Below are 24,779 nucleotides of genomic sequence, written 5' to 3'. Positions count from 1 at the left end.
TAAATACAACTGATCCTATAATTTATCTCTTTATATTTTTATGGTTTAAAATATTTTTAGTTTGGTATATAGTCAGTTTTATTCCAGAGAACAAACATCAACTTTAATGAGGAAATTTAATCAATACATGAGTAAAAGCATTATTGTAATGTTGCCCAATATTGCCATTCTCTTCTGATTTAAGCCTTCTTCTCATAGCTATACTGATACTTTTTAGAAGTCCATAAGATATTGTGATTATTCTCTTTAGCTATTTATGTTCTTCATTTTATAAAGGCCTATAACTGGTGTTGGCAACCCATGGCTCTAGAGCTGTATGTGGCTCTTTAGGCCCTCTGCTCAGTTCCCTGTCCCATCACTGGCTGGTCCTGACCCTGACCCTCCCCTCCCCTCCCTCACCTGGCCTGAGAAGATAAGGGTGATGATGGGAGATGGAGAAGCAGCCAGGGCTGATTCTCTGGTGCCTCACTCTTGCTGGAGCTTCTTCTGGCCTTTGTTGGTGCTGGGTCTGCCTCTGTCACTTGGGGAAATGGACAACCTGCTCTCGCCCCGAGACACTGGTCCAACTGGCTGCGACCAATGCTGGCCTCACTAACACGAGGCCTGGCAGGATGAGAATGGGATCCAGGAGGAGGGGACATCGGAATGGGCCTGCAGCGCCCAGCCATGGCTTTAAGAAGCTCAGGGCAGCAGGAAAAGGGGGCTGGCCCCACTGAACCTCACTCACCCACCCCGGGGGTCAGGCATGGAGAAAGCCAGAACAGCCTCACCAAAGATGCTCACCCATCATCCTGTTTTCCCCCACTCTCTATGTCTGTATCTGTCTCTCTGTGTGTGTATCTGTCTGCTTCTCTCTGTGTGTGTGTGTGTGTCTTTCTCTCTCTGTGTGTGTCTCTCTCCCTCCCTCTGTCTCATAAAGCTGAGGCTGGGCCAAGCCAGCAAGCTCTCCTTGGGGCTCTTCGCTACTCCTTTTATTTCTTTTTTTGGGAAATCCTGGCTGGCTGAGGAATGAGCACCAGCCACAGCAGAGACTTCCCTGACTGGCTATAGTGGGGCCAGGAGGGTGTGCACACGCGGGGAGAAACTTAAGCGAGTCTCTGGGGTCTCCCAAAGTGTAGCAAAGGCATGTGCAGGGTGGGCAGCCACTCACATAAGGACGGTCTCTCCACATGTGTGCACTCTCCCAGGCCCACCACAGCCATCCAGGGGATCGCAAGAAAAGGAAGGGGAAAGGAAGAGAAGGAGGGTCGCCCAAAGGGAAACCTTCACCATGGATGGCGCTCATTCCTCAACTACCCCACAGCCAGTCTACAGGGATTAAATCCTATTGATTTTATACTGGTAATTCTAATTTGGTATCAGTAATGACAGTATTCCACAAGAAAAAATCCTAGTTTTTCCTTAAATGTCATTTAAGCTACTGAAAACTCTCAGTTTAATCAATCTTAACTTAGTGGATTTCAAATACAAGGGACAAATTATTCATTCACATTTAGTGGATAAATGTCCATTAAATTACAGTTTTATGGTAAATGGTGCCACTGATTTCAATTGTGGAATAACAAATTGGTACAAAAGCATATGTTCAGATTTAGTGAACTCTGCATGATTTGATTTATTGAAGTTGTACAGCATTCCATAGATACTGTTTTATGGAACTGTGATATTTTGAAGGAGCAGACAAGTATATAAAATGAAATATATCATAGCCACATGTGCTGAATTTATAATTTATAATATACTGATTACCACATTTCATCCAGAATAAAACAGCAAATTATAGGTCAGTTATAAAATCACATACTGTATTTTTCAGAATATAAGATGCTGCCTCCCAGCAATTTGCCTCCTTGAAGTAAACAGTCTGATCAGCTTCAACACAGCCTGATTTAGCAGAAGCAGCTGATTATCGGTTGGATATACCTCCCAACGATCAGCTGTTTCAGGCTGCAGGGATTGCCATCATCTGTGTACTCCATTTTTGGCCTCTACATCCCATTTTTGGCCTCTGTGCACCCTGTTTTTGGCCTCTACGTGCCCCAGGTGGGAGGGATCAGAACGAGCCAAAAATGAGGCACGTGAAAGCCAAAAACAGGGTGCACAGAGGCCGAAAATGGGATGTGGAGGTCAAAAATTGGGCTCACGAAAGTGGCAATAGGAAATAGCGATCCTTGCAGGCTGAAAGAGCTGATTGTTAGGAGGCAATCAACTACTTGTGCTAAATCAGGCTGTCCTGAAGTTGATCTGGCTTGCTGCAAGGAGGCAAATTGCTAGGAGGCAGAGGCCAAAGGGTAGAGAGCTGTGGGTGGCCTGGACTTTGGCAACATTCACTGTGTAAGACGCACAGAAATTTCTACTCACTTGTGGGAAGAGTGCGTCTTATACACTGAAAAATGGGGTAAGCTATATCCTCTTTGATATCAAGTATGTCTTTAAATTGAGTGAGTTCTTGGTCAGTGTAATTAATAGTCCTGCCAACATATACCCAACAATGTATTATTCCTGAGAAATCCTTATGTGAAAACAAACATGACTTCCTTGAAACATTACACTAGTCATATAGGATTTTGTGTGTGTGTGAACATTAACCATACATGATCTAAGTAGACATAATCACAAGGATCCTGGTTATCAGAACAATGTGCTCCTAGGAATATTCTCTAGGAATGTTATACAGATTTGGACCCCTACACGTATAAACATGCCACACACATGGAAATTATTTCTTCAAAAATGACAGTCATGTGGTTAGGATATCATGAATGAAAACATCTTGATGTAATTACATGTATTGCCATATTTTTAAAAGCAATGTAATCACATAAGATAACACAAAATAGGTTCATGTTCTAAAGTTATAGTTCTAAGAGTGATCCTCAATGAAATATGATTGAATAAACTGATGGAAAACTTGGAATGCAGAGATTATTAAAGTAATTCAATTTATAAAGATTAATTCAAAATTCAATATATAGAATATTTTACTTAGGATAATTTGATCACTCTTCAAGATGATGGTGTAGCTATTATTTTCCAATATAAAATGACCATTGGTTAATAGTTTTGATGGGTCGCTTTGTCATAATGATGCTGCAATGTATTAGGTAGTACAATTGTTCCTTTTTTATCATTGCAGTTGCCAGTAATAAGCCAGAGAGAGATAACGTTACACTTAACATCGATTATTATATGTATACTGATAGGGATTTGCCACAGAGATAGGAAAGCTTGAAGATAGACTAGGACTGTTGTCTAGACTGGAAAGTAAAAAAACATTTCAGAAAAGGGAGCAGCAAACTATTTTGTACTATTGCCAAAACAAAACAAAACACAAAGATGTGTCCACAATCCCCAGGAATAAAGTTTGAACTAAAAGACAGTATTACTTTGCTTGTTTGGGGGCATAAGCTAGCCAGTCTGTGGCTGTTTAGGTGGACAGCATATCAGATATACCATTGTGTCCTGCCATTCTATTGGGGGTGGCGAAGGCTTGCTGGCATTTTTTGCACGGTCCCAAGCTGGTCCCTCAGGAAAGCAAAATTCTTGGCTCCATTGAGTTGAATCAAAACAACTTTTACTGTGACAAAGTGGTTGCAGTAAAGCCAGATGAAATCTGAAGATCCCACACAAAGCACAAACAATCCTTCCATTTCTCCAAACCCGACCCGCCTGACCAGTCCACTGGCAACCAATGTGATGCCACACTGATGTTTTCAGAATGCTGAAGTGCTAGGCAGGTAACAGGTCACTCACAGGGCATGACTGCCTTGCAACCAGGCTGTAACTGGCTGGGAGGGTCTGCTTTGTCTCCAAAGACAATCCCCCTCCCTAATTCCCAAGAGGTTTCAGCAAAAGAGAAACCATGCAAAAAATGCCAGCAAGTTTTCCCACCCCACCCCAATAGAATGGCAGGACACAATGGTATATCTGATATGCTGTCCACCTAAATAGCCACATTAGCCCTGTATAACAAAACAAAATAAAAAGAGAGAGAAGGTTAAAACAGAAAAAAATATTTAGGATATTATCAGCATATTGATTATGAAAGCACTTTACACATTTAGGATCCCTAACATGGTGCTAGTCAAACCATTCAATTTGGGCTTCTGCGAAATCCTTCCAAGCTACTAAATGTTGAAGGTTCCCCCTAAGTTTACAGGAATCTAAAATATCTCTTTTATGACTGGCTTAGGTGGTGGTGGAAGCTTAGATCTGTAGGGGAAGGTGACTTCAGAGGGGGAGCTTATTAAGATGATGCTTCCCCGTGCTGGACCTCTTCAAATGGAGAGAGGAAATCAGGAGCCTGGGAGACTGATCAAGACCCAGGTAGTACATAGGTGTCAGAAAGATAGAAGACTGGGAAGGAAGAACCAAAAGGATAACTCTCCCCTAAGGCAGCTGTGGAGGCCGAGATGGGAACAACAGCCAGAACAGGAAAAGCTCAAGGGAAACTGAAGAATTGTTTTGTGCTTTGCATGGGACCTTCAGATTTCACATAATGTAAGGACCTGGCCCAGCTTGTCCCTCAGGAAAGCACAACTCTTGATTCCATTGAGTTGAATTGAAAGAACTTTTACTGATAGAAAGTGGTTACAATAAAGTCACATGGAATCTGAAGGTCCCATGCAAAGCACAAAGCAATTCTTCTGTTTCCCCAAACCCAGCCCTCAATCAGTCTACCAGGCAGCCAATGTGATGCTGCAAGGATGTTTTGAGAACACTGGTGCTAGGCAGATAACAGGTCACTCTCAGGGCAAGACGACCTTGGAACCAGGCTAGAACTGGCTGGGAGGGAATCTGCTCCATCTCCAAAGACAATCCCCATCCTAATTCCCAAGCAGTTATAGCAAAAGAGAAAACATGCAAAAAATGCCAGCAGCCAGCCAGCCTTTCCCTCCCTTTCCAACAGAACAGCGGGACACAATGGTGTATCTGACACAATCATTTAGAATCACATCATCAAGCTTTGTTTCAGAGTTACATTTGTGGTTTGTAAAAAGCATTTTTACAAAATTAATTTGATTGATAAATGTGAAATAATGCTTAAGATCATTTTGAGTTGTATACCACTATGATCACCATAAAAGATGGTGTTTTAATTGGTTTATTCTTAATCATCTGGGGATATAATTTAAAGTTGTATAAATATTGATAATAAACAAAATTTCTTGGTCTCACCTACCTACTTCCATTGACAGAATAAAGATAGAACTTTAAATATTTCTTACGGAATTATTTAAATGATTGCTTAGGTCTTGATTGTGAAGTTGTTAGAGAAAAAAGACAGAATATCTATTATTGTTTCTTATTAAATAGTAACAGCAAGTCAATAAATTCATTTATTTATTTATTCATTCATTTATCAAACTTCTTTGCTGAAGAAGGCCTTCAGCTTGGTAATGTAGGGTTCTGATAACTCCCATTTTGTGCTCTCATTTTGTGCTCCCATTTGGTTCTCACCAAAAGAATCAAAATGTAAATATTGATCTGTGTGTGATCCACCCTCTGGAGCACAAAATAAAAGTTATCAGAACCCTAATCACTGAGCTGAAGGCCTGCCTACCAGCAAAAATGGGAAAGAAAAAGAAATAAAACACACCAAGGAAGTCCTCAGAACATATGCTATCCCAAGTTGGCCTTCATCTGTCCATTTGCATCTTGAAAAAGCAACTTGGGATAGGATGTTGCAGGTTAGTCAAATTCAGAGCTTTGGCTTAAGCAGAACCTCCCTTGAATAAAAACATGTGGTACAAGATTCCTGATAACTGCCAAAGTACTTTATTTATTAATAATCACATGTTCTTACAAAATAATTACAGATGTTCACAGGGCAAAAAGTTAAATGTTAAATTAAAATATCTCTCTTTTTAATTCTATTGCTAATCATTTTTATTTTCCTTGCATTTGTAGATGCAAAGGACCTGGACCCGAAGGCTGTCCTAATGGGTAATTGTTGTTAACTAATGTAAAATCAGATGTCCATTTATAGCTGTGTCCTATTAAGCCAAGAATATTGTGGCAAAACAAAGCAGTTTTTAATAAAATGGATTCTTGTAACAAAGTTTGTTTCTTTAGTTGTAGCTTTAGAAAAGATACCCAGATCCACTATTAGTTTATATCAGTTTACACAGATTTTAATATGAATGGTCAATAAGGAAGAGGTAATGTATTCACTGTATTCAAATCATAGCACAAAAATATTAGACAATAGGAAAAAGATCATTAATCTAATCATATTTTAAAAATCAATTAATGGATATAAACTTTCCACTATGCTAGAGTTGCATCTTAGGTTCTAACCACATAATCATATATTTGTTTTGTACAACATTAATTTTCCTAATGTCTATTTTTATAATTATAGCTAATTTTCTAATTATAGAAAATTCCATAATAATATATGAGATGAGCATATTTTTGTTTCCCTTCATGGAAATATAAGTGTTGGTATATTTATAGAGAATTACTATCTTAGTAGCTGTATTGATAGATACAGATGATATAACTTTATTTTTATGTTTGGCAAATATGAAGATGCATATCAAATTATAGTTTGATAGTCATAATTTTACAGAAATGCCATTGAATTTCACAAATCATACATGTTCTTCATTCAGTAGTCTACACCAGGAAACTAAAACCAATAATATTAATATTACCTTTATTATTTATGGTTACAGCAACAAAATCGTGCTGACAGTGCTTCCTCTTTCCTGTACCATTATGTTCCAGAGAGCTAAGGAGGGTCAATTCTGAAGTGTTTTCTCTTCTCCTATTCCTGCTTTGGACTCAGATTTCTCTTATCAGACTTTTGTCAAAGCTACAAGCCTTCTTCCTGTTCTTCAAGGGTTTTCTCACAGTCCATTGCAACTTCATTGCTTTAGACTGCATTGGGGGAACCCACTGCCTGAATATTTTGTCATATCAAATTATATTTTATTCCCTTTCCTTTTAAGAATAATGCTCTAAATCAGTGGTATAAAACTTGCATCATTACAGTGTCATCATATGATGTATTGGGACTTTCCCTCCCCCTCGCTAAACTGGGTGCGGGTGGGACCAGCATGTGATGCATCTAGCCCGTGGGTCACAAGTTTGACACCCCTGCTCTAACTGCTCACGTATGACAATGAACTGGCTTTATCAATAACATTGAAGCAATAATAACTGTTTCTGTTTTGTAGATCTAAAATCCCATCCATTGCAGCTGGAGTTGTTGGGAGCATTCTTTGCTTAGTTGTTATAGCCCTGGGTATTGGTCTTTTTGTGCGTAGACGACGGATTGTTAGAAAACGTACTTTGCGCAGACTGCTGCAAGAAAGAGAGGTAAATATAACTAATTCTTTTTGTTAGTTTTTATTGTTTTTTATTGTTATTGTTATTTTTTGTTTTAAACATGTTTTACATTGTGTAAGCCGCCTCAAGTCACCATGGGCGAATAGGCAGCAATATAAATTAAATAAATAAATTATTATTATTATCGATGATGATGATGATGATGATGATGATGATGATGATTCAGAAGAGAACTAACTAGTATGGACTCACAATGCACTAGCATCTCAGACACTTTCTAAGTTGTCTGTTATTCCATATTTGTTTTAATAGGAATCATGAGCTTTCTCTCTGGGATGAAACCACATATTTCTAAATATTAGTTCCTAATATAATTAGAAGTATTATAATATAAATAAGATCATGATGGTATTTCTAATGATGAGGAAGCTGATCTTTTGTTTCTCAGCCAAGTAGTTTGTTATGGATTTATAATATAGCACAAATAGGTTTTGAATAGTTTTACATTTTTCAAAAACCAGCCTGCCTTGTACACTATTATGGTTAAAAAGAAATTGTCTCTTCTTAAACCATGCCCTTTTTTATTCAATAGCTTGTTGAACCTTTGACACCAAGTGGGGAAGCACCAAACCAAGCACTTCTAAGAATCTTAAAAGAAACAGAATTTAAAAAAGTAAAAGTACTTGGCTCTGGAGCTTTTGGTACTGTCTATCAGGTAAATTATAACCTTTTCTAAATATGTGTGTATTTGTGTCTGTATATAAGTAAAAAACCAGTTCTTTATAAACTTATTTGGAATTAACTCCCATTGACAACATAAATGTACATAGAATCATGCTGTTGCACACTCAAATATTTGTACATTTTAAAATATATGGTATCTTTATATCTACTGTCATAATTTATCTAGAAACCATGTAATTTATATGGATGTATTGAAGTCTGTTCATAATCTATTTTATTTCCTAATTGTCTTAATTTATTTTAAGTTTACCCATTTTGATCTTTTTAACAGGGTCTCTGGATCCCAGAAGGAGAAAAAGTTAAAATTCCTGTAGCCATTAAGGAATTAAGAGAGGCTACATCACCCAAAGCTAACAAAGAAATTCTTGATGTAAGCTTTCTTTTTCTTTGTTTTCTGAAGTTTTAAAATATCAGCTGTAGGGACTTCATAGCATGTAGATAAATATTAAGGCATTGTTGGTGAAGGCAAAATATTTTTGTCATGGTAGTATTTTTTGCAACTGATTTTTATTCTCAATGGGATTAATGGCAGAGAGACTGTGTTTAGACATCTTCAAATGACATTAGGTAGTCCTTGACATATGCCCATAATTGACGCTGGAATTACAGTCCTAAGTCATAAATTGAGGCATGACATGATGAAAACTAATTTTTTGACATTTTTTGCATCAGCCATTTGCAAATAGGGTAGTCATTAATTGAATTAATTTTCCCCAATGGGCATTTTTTACTGGAAACCAGGAGTAAACACTAAAAAACAACAAAAATATTGCAGTTGTGCTCATAAGATCCTGGGATGCTGCAAATGGCCATAAAAATGTGCCAATTGTTAAGTGCCCCAAAGTGACCCATTGCAGCTATTTTAACTTTGAATAGGTCATAACTTTTGGGATGGTTTGTTATAACTTCAAATAGTATTTAATGTTTCACTGTAAATTTTTGACAAATCTTATGTAGATGAATTGAAATTTACAAAAACGAAGTAAAGGCACATTTAGGTGGCCTTAAAAAAGATTAATTTGTTTCAAGTAATTACTTTGTAGTGCGTAAGAAATGTTCTCCTTCCTTTATCTTATCTTCATAATTATAAAATGTTACTATTATGAACATAACACATACGTAGACAGCATGCTGTCCCTTTTCAGAACGAGCAAAGTTATGCAAAGTTAGAGATTCCAAACTATAATAACAAAAACTTCAGTCTATTTTTTCAAAGTATTTTAAAAGTGCATGGTGGCACAATGGCTTCAGCATTCTTTCTTAAAGGAGTTGAAAACTTTTTATATTATCAAATTTAATAGGCATTTTCAAATACTAAAACAGTTTCACATTCTGATGGCTGATAGGTAGTACAGCCAATGTAGACCAAATTTCTATTTGGCAGAATTCAAGTTAATGTTTATAAAGATTTGGAATTTTCAGTCAATTCATGGAAATAGGTTAAAAACATTTAAAAATAATTAATGAAATACAGGTCTGTAAAAGAGGAAGCAAAGAAAGATATGTTTATGATACTAGATTTATTACAGTGGAATAAAAACATGCAGACTAAAAAAAAACCTGTTAGATCTGGGAGGATGGTTCAAGAACGGAGGCAAGACTTAGATAACAACAACAGCTCTTTATTAGTGACTTCAGATCTGAGCAAAGAATCCCAGCTGCAGCAGCCCCTTATATAGGACTGGCTGCGGCTAGGCAGCCAATGAAGGCGATTTGAGTTTGCTGCTCTTGGCTGGGCCAATCGCGGCAGCCCGTTTACTAGCCAATCGCATCAGTCTGTGGCGACCAATCACGATCTGCTATTCGTGGGCCAATCAAAGTTGCAGGCTTTCGAGCCTGCTAGTCCAGAACACCCCTCCCCTCTCGGTTCTATTTAAGGGGTGGAGTTATATAGTCTCGCAGGTAGGCAGGCCTTCGTACCTGTCTACCCGACTTACGCAATTCCAATTGTCCATGTTCAAATTCGGGTTCAGATGGACTGTTAGCTGGATCTAGCTGGAACGGTGAACCGGTGCCATGGTTGGGACTCTCCTCTGATGCCCCTGGGGTGTTTGAGTCCTCAGCTTCGTTGCTACCGCTATGGCTCCCCGGGCTCGCTGAACCTGTTTGGCTGCTGTTTCTTGGTGAAATGTTCGTCTGCCCAGGTTCAACTACAGCTGGTGAGTATTGAAAGCCATGGTGTGGCGATCTTGGGGTTGGTTCTGAATGAACAGGTGTTGGTTCTATTTCCGGGCTCATGGCTTCCCCTCCCCCCTGATGTCGAGGATGGGGTCAGGGATGGAAGTTGTGGTCAGTCTAGAGCGTAGCTGGTCAATATGGCATTTCCACGCTCTGCCATCAGTGGTCAGTAGACGGTAGGAGCGGGGACCCGTGACTTGAGTTATTTGAGCAGGAATCCAGAGGGGATCCCCAGAAAAAAAATTTGCGAATACAAGGTCTTCTACCTTAAAGGCGCGATGCTTGCTGATGGAACCCAGGGGCTTTTCCGGGGTGTAGGCAGGGTGCAAGCGGTCTAGAGGCGATCTGAGTTTCCTGGCCATCAGGAGTTCAGCTGGGCTCTTGTTAGTCGTGCTGTTAGGTGTAATGTGTTGAAGAAGCAGCATTCTAGTGACTTTATCATGGATATTACCTTGTTCCATTTTCTGTAGGGTTTTCTTTGTGAACTGAACCATTCGTTCAGCCCTACCATTCGCCGCTGGATAAGCCGGCGATGTGAGTGCGTGTCGGATGCCCCGTTCAGCTAGGTTTTGTTCAAAGGCTAAGGCAGTAAATTGGGGCCCATTGTCAGAAACCAGGACATCAGGTAGGCCGTGTGTGGCAAAGAGTCTGTTTAATTTCTTGATGACTGCGTCTGTAGTGGTTGTTTTCATTTTATTGACCTCGAGCCAGTTAGAATACGCATCTACAGTTATTAGGAAAGTGTGGCCTCTAGTAGGTCCCACAAAGTCAATATGAATGCATGACCATGGACCCCTGGGTGTTTCCCATTCTGCTGGTGGAGCTTTTGGTGGGGCTGAGTGGTTTTCCTGGCATCTGTTACAAGAGGCGACCCAGGATTCAATTTGTTTGTCCATACCTGGCCACCAGGCGTAACTCCTTGCCAGCACTTTCATTCGCACGATGCCCAGGTGTCCATCGTGTAGCATTTGTAGGACTTTTTTTTGTAGTTTAGTTGGTATGACGACTCGGTCTCCCCATAAAACACACCCTCTTTGTCTGTTTTTGAATGGCTTAAAGGTTTCCTTGGGTTCGTATTCTGGCCATCCCCTCTCCACCCAGCCAAGAACTCGTGCCAAAAAAGAGTCTCTTTTGGTTTCAAAGGCAATGTCCTGGGCCATTAGTGGAGGTGAGGGAATTGTCTTGATCTGTAGTACTGGGAGAGTGGGAGCTGGGTCTTCCTGTGGCTCGGGTAGTGGTGAGCGGCTCAAGGCATCAGTGTGAGGAATAGATTTCCCCGGGCGATATTTTAGTTGATAGTCGTAGGCAGCTAGGAATTCCGACCATCGCGTCATTCTGGGGGAGAGAATGTGTGGGGTAGGTTTGTCGCCCGCCAGAATGCCAAGTAATGGCTTATGATCTGTGATAATAGAAAATGGTCTCCCATATACATATTCATGAAACCTTTTAATCGCAGAGACAATACCAAGGGCTTCCTTATCTAGGTGGCTATAGTTTCTTTCTGTTTTTGACAGAGTTCTTGAAAAAAATGCAATTGGTGCCTCTGAGTCATTTGGTAAGACGTGGCTCAGGATGGCCCCCACCCCAAACAGTGAGGCATCACAAGTAACAGTTAAGGGGAGTGTCTCATTATATTGAATTAGCACTGCATCAGAGGTAAGGAGGTCTTTTACTTGCTGGAAGGCATGTTCCTCCCGACATCCCCAAATCCAGGAGGCCCTTTTATCAAGTAGTCTATGAAGGGGCTCAGCAACAGTCACCTTCTGGGGTAGGAAAATGTTATAAAAGTTGATAAGTCCCAGGAAGGCTTGGAGGTCAGTTTTGTTTTTGGGTCTTGGGGCATTTTTGATAGCTGCCAATTTCTTTTCTGTAGGGTGGATTCCTTGTTTGTCAAGAAGGTAGCCAAGAACTCCACCCTTTCTGTGCATAGCTGGCACTTTTCCTTCTTAACCTTGAGGCCAGCATCTTTGAACCTTTGTAGGACTGTTCTGAGGCGTTTCTCTAATTGGCTCTTTGTTAGGGCTGCTATTAGTACGTCATCAAAATAGGGCACGACCCCTTTTATGCCTTGTAATAGTCTCTCCATCAGGCTTTGAAAGATGCCTGGGGCCACGCTTATTGCAAACTGGAGCCTGTTGCATTTGAATGCACCACGATGTGTGACTATAGTTTGGGCTTCTGCAGTTTTGGAATCAACTGGCAGCTGTTGATACGCTTGGGCCAGATCTAATTTTGCAAATATTCTGCCCCCAAGTGAATGCAGGAGATGCTGAACGACTGGTACTGGATAGGCACTCTGCTGTAGCACGTGATTGAGGGTGGCCTTGTAGTCACCACAGATTCTCAAGGACCCGTCAGGCTTTATGGGGGTGACAATTGGTGTCTCCCATCGGGCGTGGTCAATGGGTTCTAACACGCCTTGTGCAATTAATTTGTCCAGTTGCTCATCAATTTTGGATTTAAGAGCAAAGGGAACTCGGTGTGGCTTTAGGCGAATGGGCGCAATGTCGGGGCAAAGATTAAACGAAATAGGGGACCCCTTGTACTTGCCTAAGTTTTCGCTGAACACTTCTCAGAAATCGTGGACGAGGGCTGCCTCCCAGTCATCGTCTTCAGTACGATGGATGCCAGCCATTCCGATTCCTAATGGCGCAAACCACTGAAGGCCCAATAGACTTGGCCGGTCTCTGTCTACAATGGTGAGTGGTAGAATTGTATTATGTCCCTTGAAAGAGACCTGGAAATGGCGGTTACCTGCGACTGGAATCCGGTTGCCTTGATAATCTTTCAGTATGAGTCTTTGACTGCTGAGGTCTTGGCGTCGGATGTTGGGAAACAGTTGCTTGAGCGTTTTCCAGGATACCATGGATAGTGAGGACCCAGAGTCAACTTCCATGATGCAAGGTTTATTTTCGATGGTGACCTTTACACGGATTTTTTTAGCATCTAGCGATGAAGCGTGGCCGATGGTGATGGTTTGATGAGCCTCTTCTCGTCTGGGTGTGCCATTAAACTTTTGGGGTCTGCTGTACTGGTTCCACTGGTGGCCAGGGCAGTCCCTCTGTGTGGTGGAGTTGCCATCATTCCTCCCTCTCCGTCTGGGGCTGGAATTTCCTTTGTTTCTGCATACTTTCGCAATATGCCCTCGTTTTTCGCAAAAAAGACACATGGCGTCTAAGAATCTGCATTCGGATTGAGGATGGTTTCCCCCGCATCCGGCACATTGGTAGTTGGGTTTACGGCCCCGCTGGTCCTGTTGCTCACGTTCTGTCCGGAGTCTGTGGACTTCTTCCTCCTCGCTGTCTGAGTATGACTCGACATCTTCATGATGGGTGGTCGATGTGTACTTGTCTGAAGGTTTCCCAGCATCGTTGGTGGGTTGGCGGTTGGTTCCGCTGGTTCGGCGCATTTGTGCTGCTGATTTACGAGTGGCTTCAGCTGCGGTGGTGTCTGCTATGGAATCTGCAAGTGAGATGTCTCCCTTGGCCATGATCTTGCTCTGGACAGTTGGATCTCTAAGGCCAAGGACGATTCGGTCTCTCATGGCTTCTTCGAGATTGGCGAAGCCACATAAACCGCCCAGGTTCCTCAGGTCTGCCATGAAATCCCCAACGCTCTCACCTTCACGCTGGTCCCTCTGATAGAACTCGTGTCTGCGAATGAGCGTTGGTACTGCTGGGGCATAATGGTTGCGCAGGATGGGAGCAAGGGTGTCCCAATCCATCATTTTAACTTCAGCTGGTTTCGCTAATGCTTTAGCCATCTTAAAAACGGCTGGGCCACAATGGGTTAGAAAAATGGCCTGTTTCTTGCTGGGCGTGGCATCTTTTAGGTTGTTGGACTCTAGGAACATTTGAAATCTGTCCATATATGAGTCCCAGTCCTCGCTAGCTGGATCGAATGGGGTGGGTGGTATAGCGCTGCTGGCCATGTCGCCGTCGTTGCGCTCTGTCAGCCATGTGCTCCTTCAGCTAGTTCAAAATCAGTAGACTTCGTTGCCTCCGCATCCCATCCTCGTCGCCAGCGTTAGATCTGGGAGGATGGTTCAAGAACGGAGGCAAGACTCAGATAACAACAACAGCTCTTTATTAGTGACTTCAGATCTGAGCAAAGAATCCCAGCCACAGCAGCCCCTTATATAGGGCTGGCGGCGGCTAGGCAGCCAATGAAGGCGATTTGAGTTTGCCGCTCTTGGCTGGGCCAATCGTGGCAGCCCGTTTACTAGCCAGTCGCATCAGTCTGCAGTGACCAATCACGATCTGCTATTCGCGGGCCAATCAGAGTTGCAGGCTTTCAAGCCTGCTAGTCCAGAACAAAAACTATTTAAAAAATCTTTATAGAAACATTTATAGTATATAGTATATTTGATCCAGGCATATAATACATTCCATTTTTTAAATAGTTTATTAAAAAACAATAGGTGAAGCTTGGATAGTGAGATGCTTCATGAGCTGGTCACCAGACATTGAGGGGGAGTGGGGAGGATTGGAGTGTGAAGAAAGGGTAGAATGGAAGTCCAGCTGAGCCATGTGAGAAGCTGCAACCAGCCAAGATCATTAATGATATGCAGAGCTAAGAACTGAGCACTTGTTTCCTGAACAATATACAAGCTCTTGATTGGACATTTGATGATAATTGGGGGATAGTCAATGGAGAAAGAGGGAACTTTCCTAGTGTTGTTTGTGAAAATCTCAGATTCAGTTTATACTACTTCTGTAACTATTTAAGCTTCAGTAAAATATACACTTGGCAAAATAAATAGGGAGGAGTCTTTCTAGATGACTAAGTGAGACTGATGACAGAAAAGCACAATTATATGATTATGAGTGATTCCATATATTATGTTTAAGATATTATTTGATTGGGCTTTCAGAGAAAAAAGAACTAGAGCAGATGAAATCAAAAGAAAAAATTGACGTGTCCTTAGTTTAGGTGTTGGCCTCAAGGTGCAACTGAACATACAAGTTTCTTTCCTCTTCATCCAATTTAAAGCTTTGCTATGATACTTTTGAGAAGATGTGAAATTTTATTTATTGGGACTAATTGTTGTTATGGTTTCTCTTAACATGATCTTCATTAAATAATGACAATTGCCATAATGTAAGTGTGAAAATATATGTTTTCTCTTTTCTGGTCTATGACCATATCGTTGATTTCATATATATTTTCTGTTTTCCTTCCCATTCTCCATTTTTTATTTGTACAATGCCTATTAAGATCTTTATAATCTAATTTACAGATTTGGAAAATCTAGTGGCAAATTACTTTCTTATGATTTATGTAGTATACATTTATTTATTAATTGTCAGGAATCCTAGCAGATTACTGCAGTGAATGGACAGAGAAGCATCATTATATGTGTTGGAGTGATTAATTAAAAACTATATTGTTATTTAAATAAACTGATTAAATTGTTATAACAGATAATGGTTTTTGTTTTATTTTTATTGAACATTACTACAATTAAGCTACCTTGTTTTTATTGCAGTATTCAGCCAAAGATGGTAATTTGCAGTTTACAATTATACAGTTAAAAGTTGTCGTTTGGATATGTGGATATACTGTACCTATTTAGATCATGTATATTAAAGAAGAGAAAAAAACACTGACTTCTTCCTACTGGACTTCTATCCTGATGCAATTACCATTTAAATGAGAGAAAATTTTAAAATATAATTGTCCTATGTTGAAGTATAACAGGTATCAATTCTAGCCTTCAGATTAATTCTCATTCCACATATAATTTAGCATGATTCAGATTAATTCTGTTGATTAATTAATTGTAGTAATTTATAAACTACTTATTTATTTATTTATTTTTATTTCTCAAATTTATTTGCTGCCCATCTCATAGTTTAGGTGACTCTGAATGGCTTGCATCAAGATAAAACCAACATTCAATTATAAATAAGGGTCTTGAGAGGAGAGGTAGGCTGCCTTCTCTGTTAGTGCCTCCATCCAGCAGCTTCTCCTTTAGAACCCCATGCCAGACAGCACAGCCAGGTCTTAAGGTTTTTCCTGAAATCTGAAAGAGAGGGGGCAGATCTTACCTTCTGAGACAAGATGCTATATCCTAATATTGTAATTTCTTATAGAGTAGGTAATTTCTCTTTCTCTTGATTAGGAAGCATACGTGATGGCAAGTGTTGATAATCCCCATGTGTGCCGTTTGCTGGGAATTTGCCTCACATCAACTGTCCAGCTCATCACCCAGCTTATGCCCTATGGCTGCCTTCTTGACTATGTTAGAGAACACAAAGATAACATTGGATCCCAGTACCTTCTCAACTGGTGTGTGCAGATTGCAAAGGTATATTAACAACAAACTCCATCTAGTTCTCCAAAAATGTCTAGAACATTGACCTAAATTTAGGTTTGTCACTCTGATCTAGCTGATGCCTACAAGTAGTTCTTGGTTTTCAGTTTCCACATGCTAAAATAAAAGTTCCCTTACAATTTTGGATGTGTTTTAAAATGCAGGTAGTCCTCAACTAAAAGCCAATTATTTAATGTCCATTGAAAGTTACAACAGATTCAGAGAGGGTGTTTTATGGCCCATATAGCACTTCCAGTCATTATAAAATGTCACACTTTCACCCTTTGCAGTGAAATGATCACAATCTGGGTATTTGCAATCTGTTCATACTTATGACCAGTAGCAAAAAGCCCTGCAATCATTTGATCATGACTTGCAATCTTCTCTTCCAGTCAATGAAAAAATCAGCAGGGAAGATTGCAAGCTGTTGCTTCCTGTTGAGAAGATGCCCTCTTGTCTCCTACCAAGAGGTAGGAGCATCCTCCAAAGGGAGCTGAATTCCCTTTGGTTAAATGAAGAAATGGAATTCAGATCCCAAAGATCCGAGTTCTGTTTCTGAAACTCACTGGATCATTTCTCTTACACATGCAGAAGGAAGCTGAAATACTCTAGCAGAATCAGACATCTGGAATATCCCTGCTCCACTCCTGTAGTGTGTTGGAACAGTCGTTTTCTATGAATGGAAGGAAACTGAGCTCCTCCAGCAGGGTGCAGAAATGGAGCTCAAACTCTCAAGTATTTGCTTTGGCAAGCTGCAGAAATGTATCTTAACTCAAATACATTCCTGTAGCTTGCTAGAGTTATTTCTTCTCTACACTGTGGGAAACTGAATTTGACAAGCAGATCTTTTGCTCCATGCCCAACCCAGGAGATTGCTTAACCACAACCAGGAGTACCAGGAATGTGTTTTTAATTAATATATATTAAAATATTCTTGCTCTGCACATGCACTCATTTTTCCATACTTCTGAAAAAGCAACTGCTTTATTGTGACTGCCTCAATATTCTGTAAGTACAAAATTCATTTTCTTAATATTTTCTGTAATGTGGCTATAGATATTATGTGGTACAGTAACATGCTTTAACTGTTAACCTGTTTAGGGAATGAATTACTTAGAGGAACGTCGTTTGGTACACCGTGATTTGGCTGCTAGAAATGTCCTTGTTAAGACTCCCCAGCATGTAAAGATCACAGACTTTGGTTTGGCCAAATTACTTGGTGCAGAAGAGAAGGAGTATCATGCTGAAGGAGGCAAAGTAAGAGCATCAACTTATTTCTCCCTTCTGGTTTTTTTAATACAATGTTGAGTTTTCAGATACTGAAGTTCAGTTTTCAGTGACTTTGGAGTGTGTGTGTGTGTGTGTGTGTGTGTGTGTGTGTATGTGTAAAACTATCTGTAATAGGTCAAGCTTAGAAATATAGACGTTATATTTTATTTGTTTGTTTGCTTGTTTGTTTAGTTTGCTGGTTGGTTTACATAACCTGTCATTTCAAAGAGACTGATTCTAGGCAGCTTTCAACAAATAAAAAATGACTTACAACATAAAGGCAGGATTCAAATAAATAAATATAGCCAAGGAGCCAAACCAATTAAATGATACGGACCCTAACAAGCCTAGGAACCCCAATCCTAGGAACATATGCATATCTTGAGGGTCTTCCAAAAGTCAGTAAGATTTATGCCAATCTACTCTCCAGGGGAAAGTCATGTTCCAGAAGGCAGGCACAGCAAGCAGAAAAACCTTGCTTCCTGAGTCCCACAATATTTTTTTTACTGACTTTTTGATCTAGTAAGAAGAGGCGGCCATCCCACAAATTGCTATGCCATGAACAGCTTTATAGGTGACAACCAGTACCTCCAAAATTGCACCCAGAAGAACACTAGAAGTCATTGAACCATACTGAATAGAGATGTAACATGAGTACAGCAAGTTGCACTTTGAATGCTGAGAAAGACATTACTTCTTCCTGAGGATAAGTCAAAAACTATGCAGGAATTTTAAATTGAGAAATATGCCATCATCTGTGACCATCTCTATCAAAACAGTTTTACAATTCTCAATTGTAGAACTATTTATTTATAAATAGTTCATGGCTATCACTCAACTCACACATAGGTGACAGCAGGTGGCTTACAACATTAAAAATTCACAACATAAAAAGCACATCCCATCCCCTATATTTTGTAAAAATACATATGAGCATTTTTTTCTGGCAATGCTTCTTTCAACTTTTCATATTTTGAGCAGTAGTTTTAAGTTATATAAGTATGATACTTATGTATACTATAACCAGTTGCAAGCATTACCACATACTGTCATATTTAAAAAAATAATGAACTTTATTGTTCTAATCTGCTTACAATGGTTCTAACCTCTTTCTAGGTTCCAATTAAATGGATGGCTTTGGAGTCAATTTTGCATCGCATTTATACCCACCAGAGTGATGTTTGGAGTTTTGGTATGTGTAAAAATGTGGTGGGCTGATTCTAAATTGGTCACTGAGCTGATTTGCAAGCCTTGCTCTATAATATTTCTTCTTGTAGAGACAGAGGGATAATTTTATGGAATTGCACCTCTCCAAAGAGCACAACATTAATATAATGGATGGTTTTTAATGGAAGCAAATTTTGGATCATTCTGTCAAACTTCTTTTGTTCAGTATGTGTGGAAGGAGATTGTGGTTTGGATTTGGCTTTTTTTTTTTTTTTTTTGCATAAAGAAGCATTCAGTTATGTGTTTTTAAATATTCCCCATGCATAGATATATTATCTGAAGAAGGACAAAGTTTCACTGTGTTTGTCCAAACAATTTGGAGTAGGCAGTAAATAACATGCAAACAGTATAAGCCATTGGGATTCTAAATTATGCCAGGAAAGGAAGAAAGTTCAACAGTTAATCAACAATCATGGTTTTGTTATGTACCTCTCTAAGCAAAAGCATAAATAGTATAAAATAGTAAGATGAAACTATGGATCTACCGACATATCTGTGTTTCTTCAAAAGAAATATTATGGCAGGGAGTGCATCTTTGATTGAAAGTCATGTATGTAGTAATTAAAATGTTGGACTGGGATCCAGGTTTAACTCACAATCCAAATTATACTGCTCAGTAAGTGATTTCAGACCTATCATTTGAAACTTGGATGGCAAGTTCAATGATCAGATAAATAAATACTATTGAAAATACAGGCTTAACAATCTGAAGTTGAGTTTCTTAGTGAAACAAGCCCTAAATGCCATCAGCTTTTCAGTAATTTTTATGTGGATATTTCCCCCCGCAAAGTTTCTGATTATTGAAAATCCAGGACTGTTTCTTGCAGCCCATTATACTGCTAGTGATCATCTCCAAATTTATACACAGCAGCCTATGTTATAAATTCCATATATTACAAAAAGAAAAAAAAGAAATTTGGCTGCGTGTGCCAGTTCAAAATACTGTCAAACTGTTATTGGTTCATTAAATTAAAACAAAACCAGTTCAAAAACTGTGTTAAGACTATTTTTGAGAAAATTTAAGACAAAAATTTAAGACAAACTTGATTTCAGAAAGTACGACTTCAGCAATAGAGTGGTCAATGCCTGGAATGCACTACCTGACTCTGTTGTTACATCCTCTAACCCCCATTCCTTTAACCTTAAACTATCCACTATTGACCTCACCCCATTCCTAAGAGGTCTGTAAGGGCCGTGCATAAGTGCACAATCGTGCCTACCATCCCTATCCTATTGTCCCCATTTATTCGTACCTATTTCCTGTATTCTTACTCATGTTTATACTTATTCCTATTATCTTATAAGCGATTGACAAATCAAATAAATAAATAAAATAAAAAGTATTTTTGTCTAAGACTATGATTTTTCTACCTAAATTTACCCTAAAAAGAAGAATGTATTGGGTACAGATTATAAAGTGATGCTTTAGAGAATTTGAATAGTGTTGAAAGCAGTTTTACTTTTGTGAAATGTAACATTAGAAAATAATTTCATTCTTTGTAAAAATACTTTTCCTCCATGTTGATTGGAAAACAAATAGTAATGAGCCCTTAATGCTTGAAATCATTAATAATGTCTTCAATTCACTGAAACTTGTCCCTTGAGCAAATAATAAAGTTATTACATGCTATTAGTATTTGCCTTTCTAGTTTACTGGATGAGCCTTTCAACTTTCTACATTTCAGGTGTCACTGTTTGGGAATTAATGACATTTGGATCTAAACCATATGATGGTATTCCAGCCAGTGAAATTTCCTCTGTCTTGGAGAAAGGAGAGCGATTGCCTCAGCCCCCCATATGTACAATTGATGTGTATATGATCATGGTCAAATGTAAGTCATTCTTATCTAACAAGCCAAATTACTTTGACTTGTTTGCTTTAAATAGAATATTGATTCTTCTAATACAGCTAACTTTGCCCATAGTTACAATTTACATATTGTAATCTTTCTGGCATAATCCTGTCTTCTGCTTCTGTACAAAGAAATGTATAGTTTTAGGTGGATTAATCTTATTCATATTCTTCCATATTCTCTATATACAATGCTATCAAATTGAAGGCTGATGGTTCTTATGAACAATTGATTATTCATTCATCAACCACTTCCATTAATAAAGAACTCCCCCCCCCCAAAAAAAAAGTAGCTTGAAAAGGAAAATAATTGATTTATCCAATTGCAAAGATACACAATATGCGTAGTAATGAAAATTTGGATTAGAACAAGAGGACCCAAATTTAAGTCCCTATCAAACTACAATGTACATTGACTGCTTTGAGGTGTGTTATTACTCAGTATTACAAAATTGTTAATTACAGTGATACAAAATTGTTCTGGAGGATCCAGTGGTAAAATTGTTCAATAAGAATAATTTTAAAAAATAATCAGTAATAATTCAGTATCTATCATAATAATTCAGTATCTATCATAATGAGAGAATTAAGAAATCTACAGTATTTCTGTAGTAGGAAATGCAGAATAGCCGAAGTATGAAAAATAACTGTACACATCACTGTAATATTGGTTTCTTTAGAAACTAGTAACTAAATTGTAAAAACACAGAATGTATCAAAAAGACCTGTAAATTATTATCTCAGTTGGAAGGACAGAGAAAAAGCAATCCTTCAGATACCGAGACCAAAGACAGGCTTGATATATATAGAAAATCAGTCTGAATTATGATTGGAAATAATTTGGAAACCAGTTGAGTTCCTTTAACACTGAAGAACATGCTGATGTTGTTCATCAGTGGATATGAGATATCAGCCACAACCAATCAGATATGTTCAATTCACCTAACTGAAATGTTCAAGCAGAGAAATACAAAAGTTGTATTTTTCTTTTCTTCTAAACATTTTATTTGGGTTTTTTAAAAAACATATTAAAAAATAAAACATCTTTTTTAGAGAACAAGGTTTCCAGGTCGTCACATCTCTATACAGATATAATCTTAATTATATACTCATCTTTCTATATTCAATTTCATATCTTATCACTACTATATAGATTTCATTAATTTTTTCTTCATTTACTTTCCTCTGCTTTATTTTACAACTTCTCATTCCTTTCTAATTTTATTACATATCCTTTTCCAAATTTCCATATTTTCATAGTAATTATACTTGTACTTTTATCTGTTTACCATTTCATTGTATATTCTTTTTTTCCATCATCATTCCGGAAAGAGAAAGAAAAAAAAGCAAGGTTTCCTCTACAATTACCCAATAGAGTATGTCACCTTTATATCTTATAATTATTACCCTTTCAAATTCCATTAAACATTTGATTTATACAGTATCCCCTTAATCAATTATAACATTCAACTTCTAATAACTATTTTATATCATATATCTCTTTCCAAACAGATTCCGCTTGGTACTTTCTCTTTAAATTCCTCCAATACACTTTAGATTTCAAAAAGAAGGGAAAAAAATGCAAACACTAGATAACATAGTTAATCTATTCAGATTCCTCCTAAAAACTGATATTGATTTCATTACAGATCTTTCACAATTCATTTCAATTATATTATGTAGATCATTAAACATAGTTAATATAGTCTTTTACAATAATCCTCATAATTTATTTCAATAAAATACCCTTAATTGCTATTTTCTTCTTATTTTCTCTTCTTTCACTTTTATTCCATTTATCTCTTTATTTAATTTAAATATTAGTAAATATTCCATTCCTTAACAATACCAGTTTCATGTTTCACTTTGATCACCTATATTTTCTATTTTTTACCTTATTATCTCTGATATAACTACACTACCTCTTGTATCCTTGCAGAATCCTCTCTTTTAGTTTATCTTATTAACCATTATCTCTGTGTCTTTTAAATAAACGAATACCTTTTATTCTTGTTCGTTTCCCCTGTTTCTGTCTCTTATAACTTCTTTTCCCATTTATCTTCCCCCTCTTTTTCTCATCACAGTTTTTGTCCCCCTCCTCTAATTCTCCCTTCTGCAATCCTCCCTTCTGCTTCTTCCTAGTATCTTGTTTGCTTTTCAAACTCTTCTTTTTCTTAATTGCTTCCTCTAATCTCAAGTTTTTAATTCCCTTTTCCCCATTTTTCCATTTTAACCTATGTTGCACCATTTGTTCATTAAAAATGGTAAATCTTCACAAGGAATTAAAGAGAATAAATTGGGGGAATGTATAAGGCAAAGCGGTGGCAAACTTGAATTGACAATTAAAAGGGACAACTTTTGGATTATTAGAATTAGGATGGAAAAAAGTGCAAATGTGACAGATAAAAGTATATATATGTAATTAATATAGAAATGAAGTAAAAATTTTAGATAATATTGCAAAAAAATATGAGAATATTTAAAGAAAAAATGAAATAAGTTATGATATGAATTGGATAAAATAAGTGTAATGAATATAAGAATATTTGAGAATATTTAAAGGAACATGGAATGAGTAATAATATGAAATGGAATGGAATACAAAAGATGAATATGTAATTATAGTCATGTTTGTATTGAAATGTAAAAACCTGGAACAACCAAAAGAGATGTTTTTTAAAATATAAAAATAAAAAATTTATTGGAAAAAAAAGAATTTTTGTATATGAATTTTACTAGGATTCTGACTAGCTGTAATAATTTTTTCTAGACAGTTAAAAATATTTACAAATAGCCCACAAGGTGGCACAAAAACACTTCATTCTGAATTTTGGACAATTTAGTCTGCTGATACTTTCAAAGCTGAACCAATAAATAAATACATTTTGGAAATTCAAATGAAGATTGTTAGTTCTTTGCAAAACTTTAGTCTAAAAAAATAGATACTAATATTGTCAATAAACTATTAAAGCTTTTGGGTGGACAGGATTTATGCTGTTTAAACATTTTATTATATTATACAATAAAATATAAAATACAAAAGCAAATAAGAAGACACAGTGGGGGGGAGGAGAAGGGGAAATAGAAGTGAGGGCAGACGGGAGAAAGAAAAAAAAGTGTTGACTTCCTTCTCCTGTTTCAGGAAAAAATAAAGCATTAATATCAAACAACACATGTGGCAACAAAAGTACTTATATTCTTTTCTTTAATCAAAACGGTCAAATTAGTCATTTCTGCAGCCTCATCAGCTTCTGTAGCCATTTATCCATGGTGGGAATCGAAAAGCCCTTCCATGTTTGTGCATACAGTAGTCTTGCTGCTGTCAACATACATAAGATCAAACTTCCAAATTTTTTCTCCAAGTCTTTTTCCATTAAATCCAAAAGAAAAGTTTCTTGTTTCATCTTTAAGAATTTTCTGTATTAAAATATGAACCTTACCAGTGATGGGATTCAAATTTTTTTACTACTGGTTCTGTGGGCATGGCTTGGTGGGCATAGCAGGGGAAGAATACTGTAAAATTTCTAGTCAGAGGTGGTATCTGCTGGTTCTCCGAACTACTCAAAATTTCCGCTACCGGTTTCCTGAACTGTCAGAACCTGCTGAATACCACTTCTTACTCCAAAATTTCTTTGCTTTATCACATGTCTACCATAAATGACACTTCCAACATTTATTTGAAATACCTTTATTCATTCTAGATAACTTATTAGCTGTTAAATACCAATAATACATCATCTTATAGAAATGTTATTTTAAATTATAGTTTACTGTAAATTTTAAATCTTTTGTCCACATATTTTTCCATTGTTCAAACATCACATTATATCCAAAATTCCTTGCCCACTGAATCATACAATGTTTTACATGTTCACTTTTCAAATTTAATTTCAGTAA

General features: G+C 37.8%; 1 protein-coding gene across 2 annotated transcripts in view; it reads left to right on the top strand.

The window, feature by feature from the left end:
• EGFR (epidermal growth factor receptor) overlaps nt 1–24,779 on the top strand; it is a 205,848-nt gene that overhangs the window by 164,409 nt on the left and 16,660 nt on the right. For both annotated transcript variants that reach the window (XM_026702290.2, XM_087916316.1), the window contains exons 16-23: nt 5,911–5,946; nt 7,185–7,326; nt 7,889–8,011; nt 8,312–8,410; nt 16,343–16,528; nt 17,636–17,791; nt 18,920–18,995; nt 20,716–20,862. In XM_026702290.2, the coding sequence (XP_026558075.1) occupies nt 5,911–5,946; nt 7,185–7,326; nt 7,889–8,011; nt 8,312–8,410; nt 16,343–16,528; nt 17,636–17,791; nt 18,920–18,995; nt 20,716–20,862 (965 nt within the window). The remainder of the gene's footprint in view (nt 1–5,910; nt 5,947–7,184; nt 7,327–7,888; nt 8,012–8,311; nt 8,411–16,342; nt 16,529–17,635; nt 17,792–18,919; nt 18,996–20,715; nt 20,863–24,779) is intronic.

This window comes from Pseudonaja textilis, chromosome Z (assembly GCF_049901715.1).
Source record: "Pseudonaja textilis isolate UNSWEBS1 chromosome Z, rPseTex1.2, whole genome shotgun sequence".
Classification (NCBI taxonomy): domain Eukaryota; kingdom Metazoa; phylum Chordata; class Lepidosauria; order Squamata; family Elapidae; genus Pseudonaja; species Pseudonaja textilis.
This window is presented reverse-complemented; position numbering and strand designations above follow the sequence as displayed.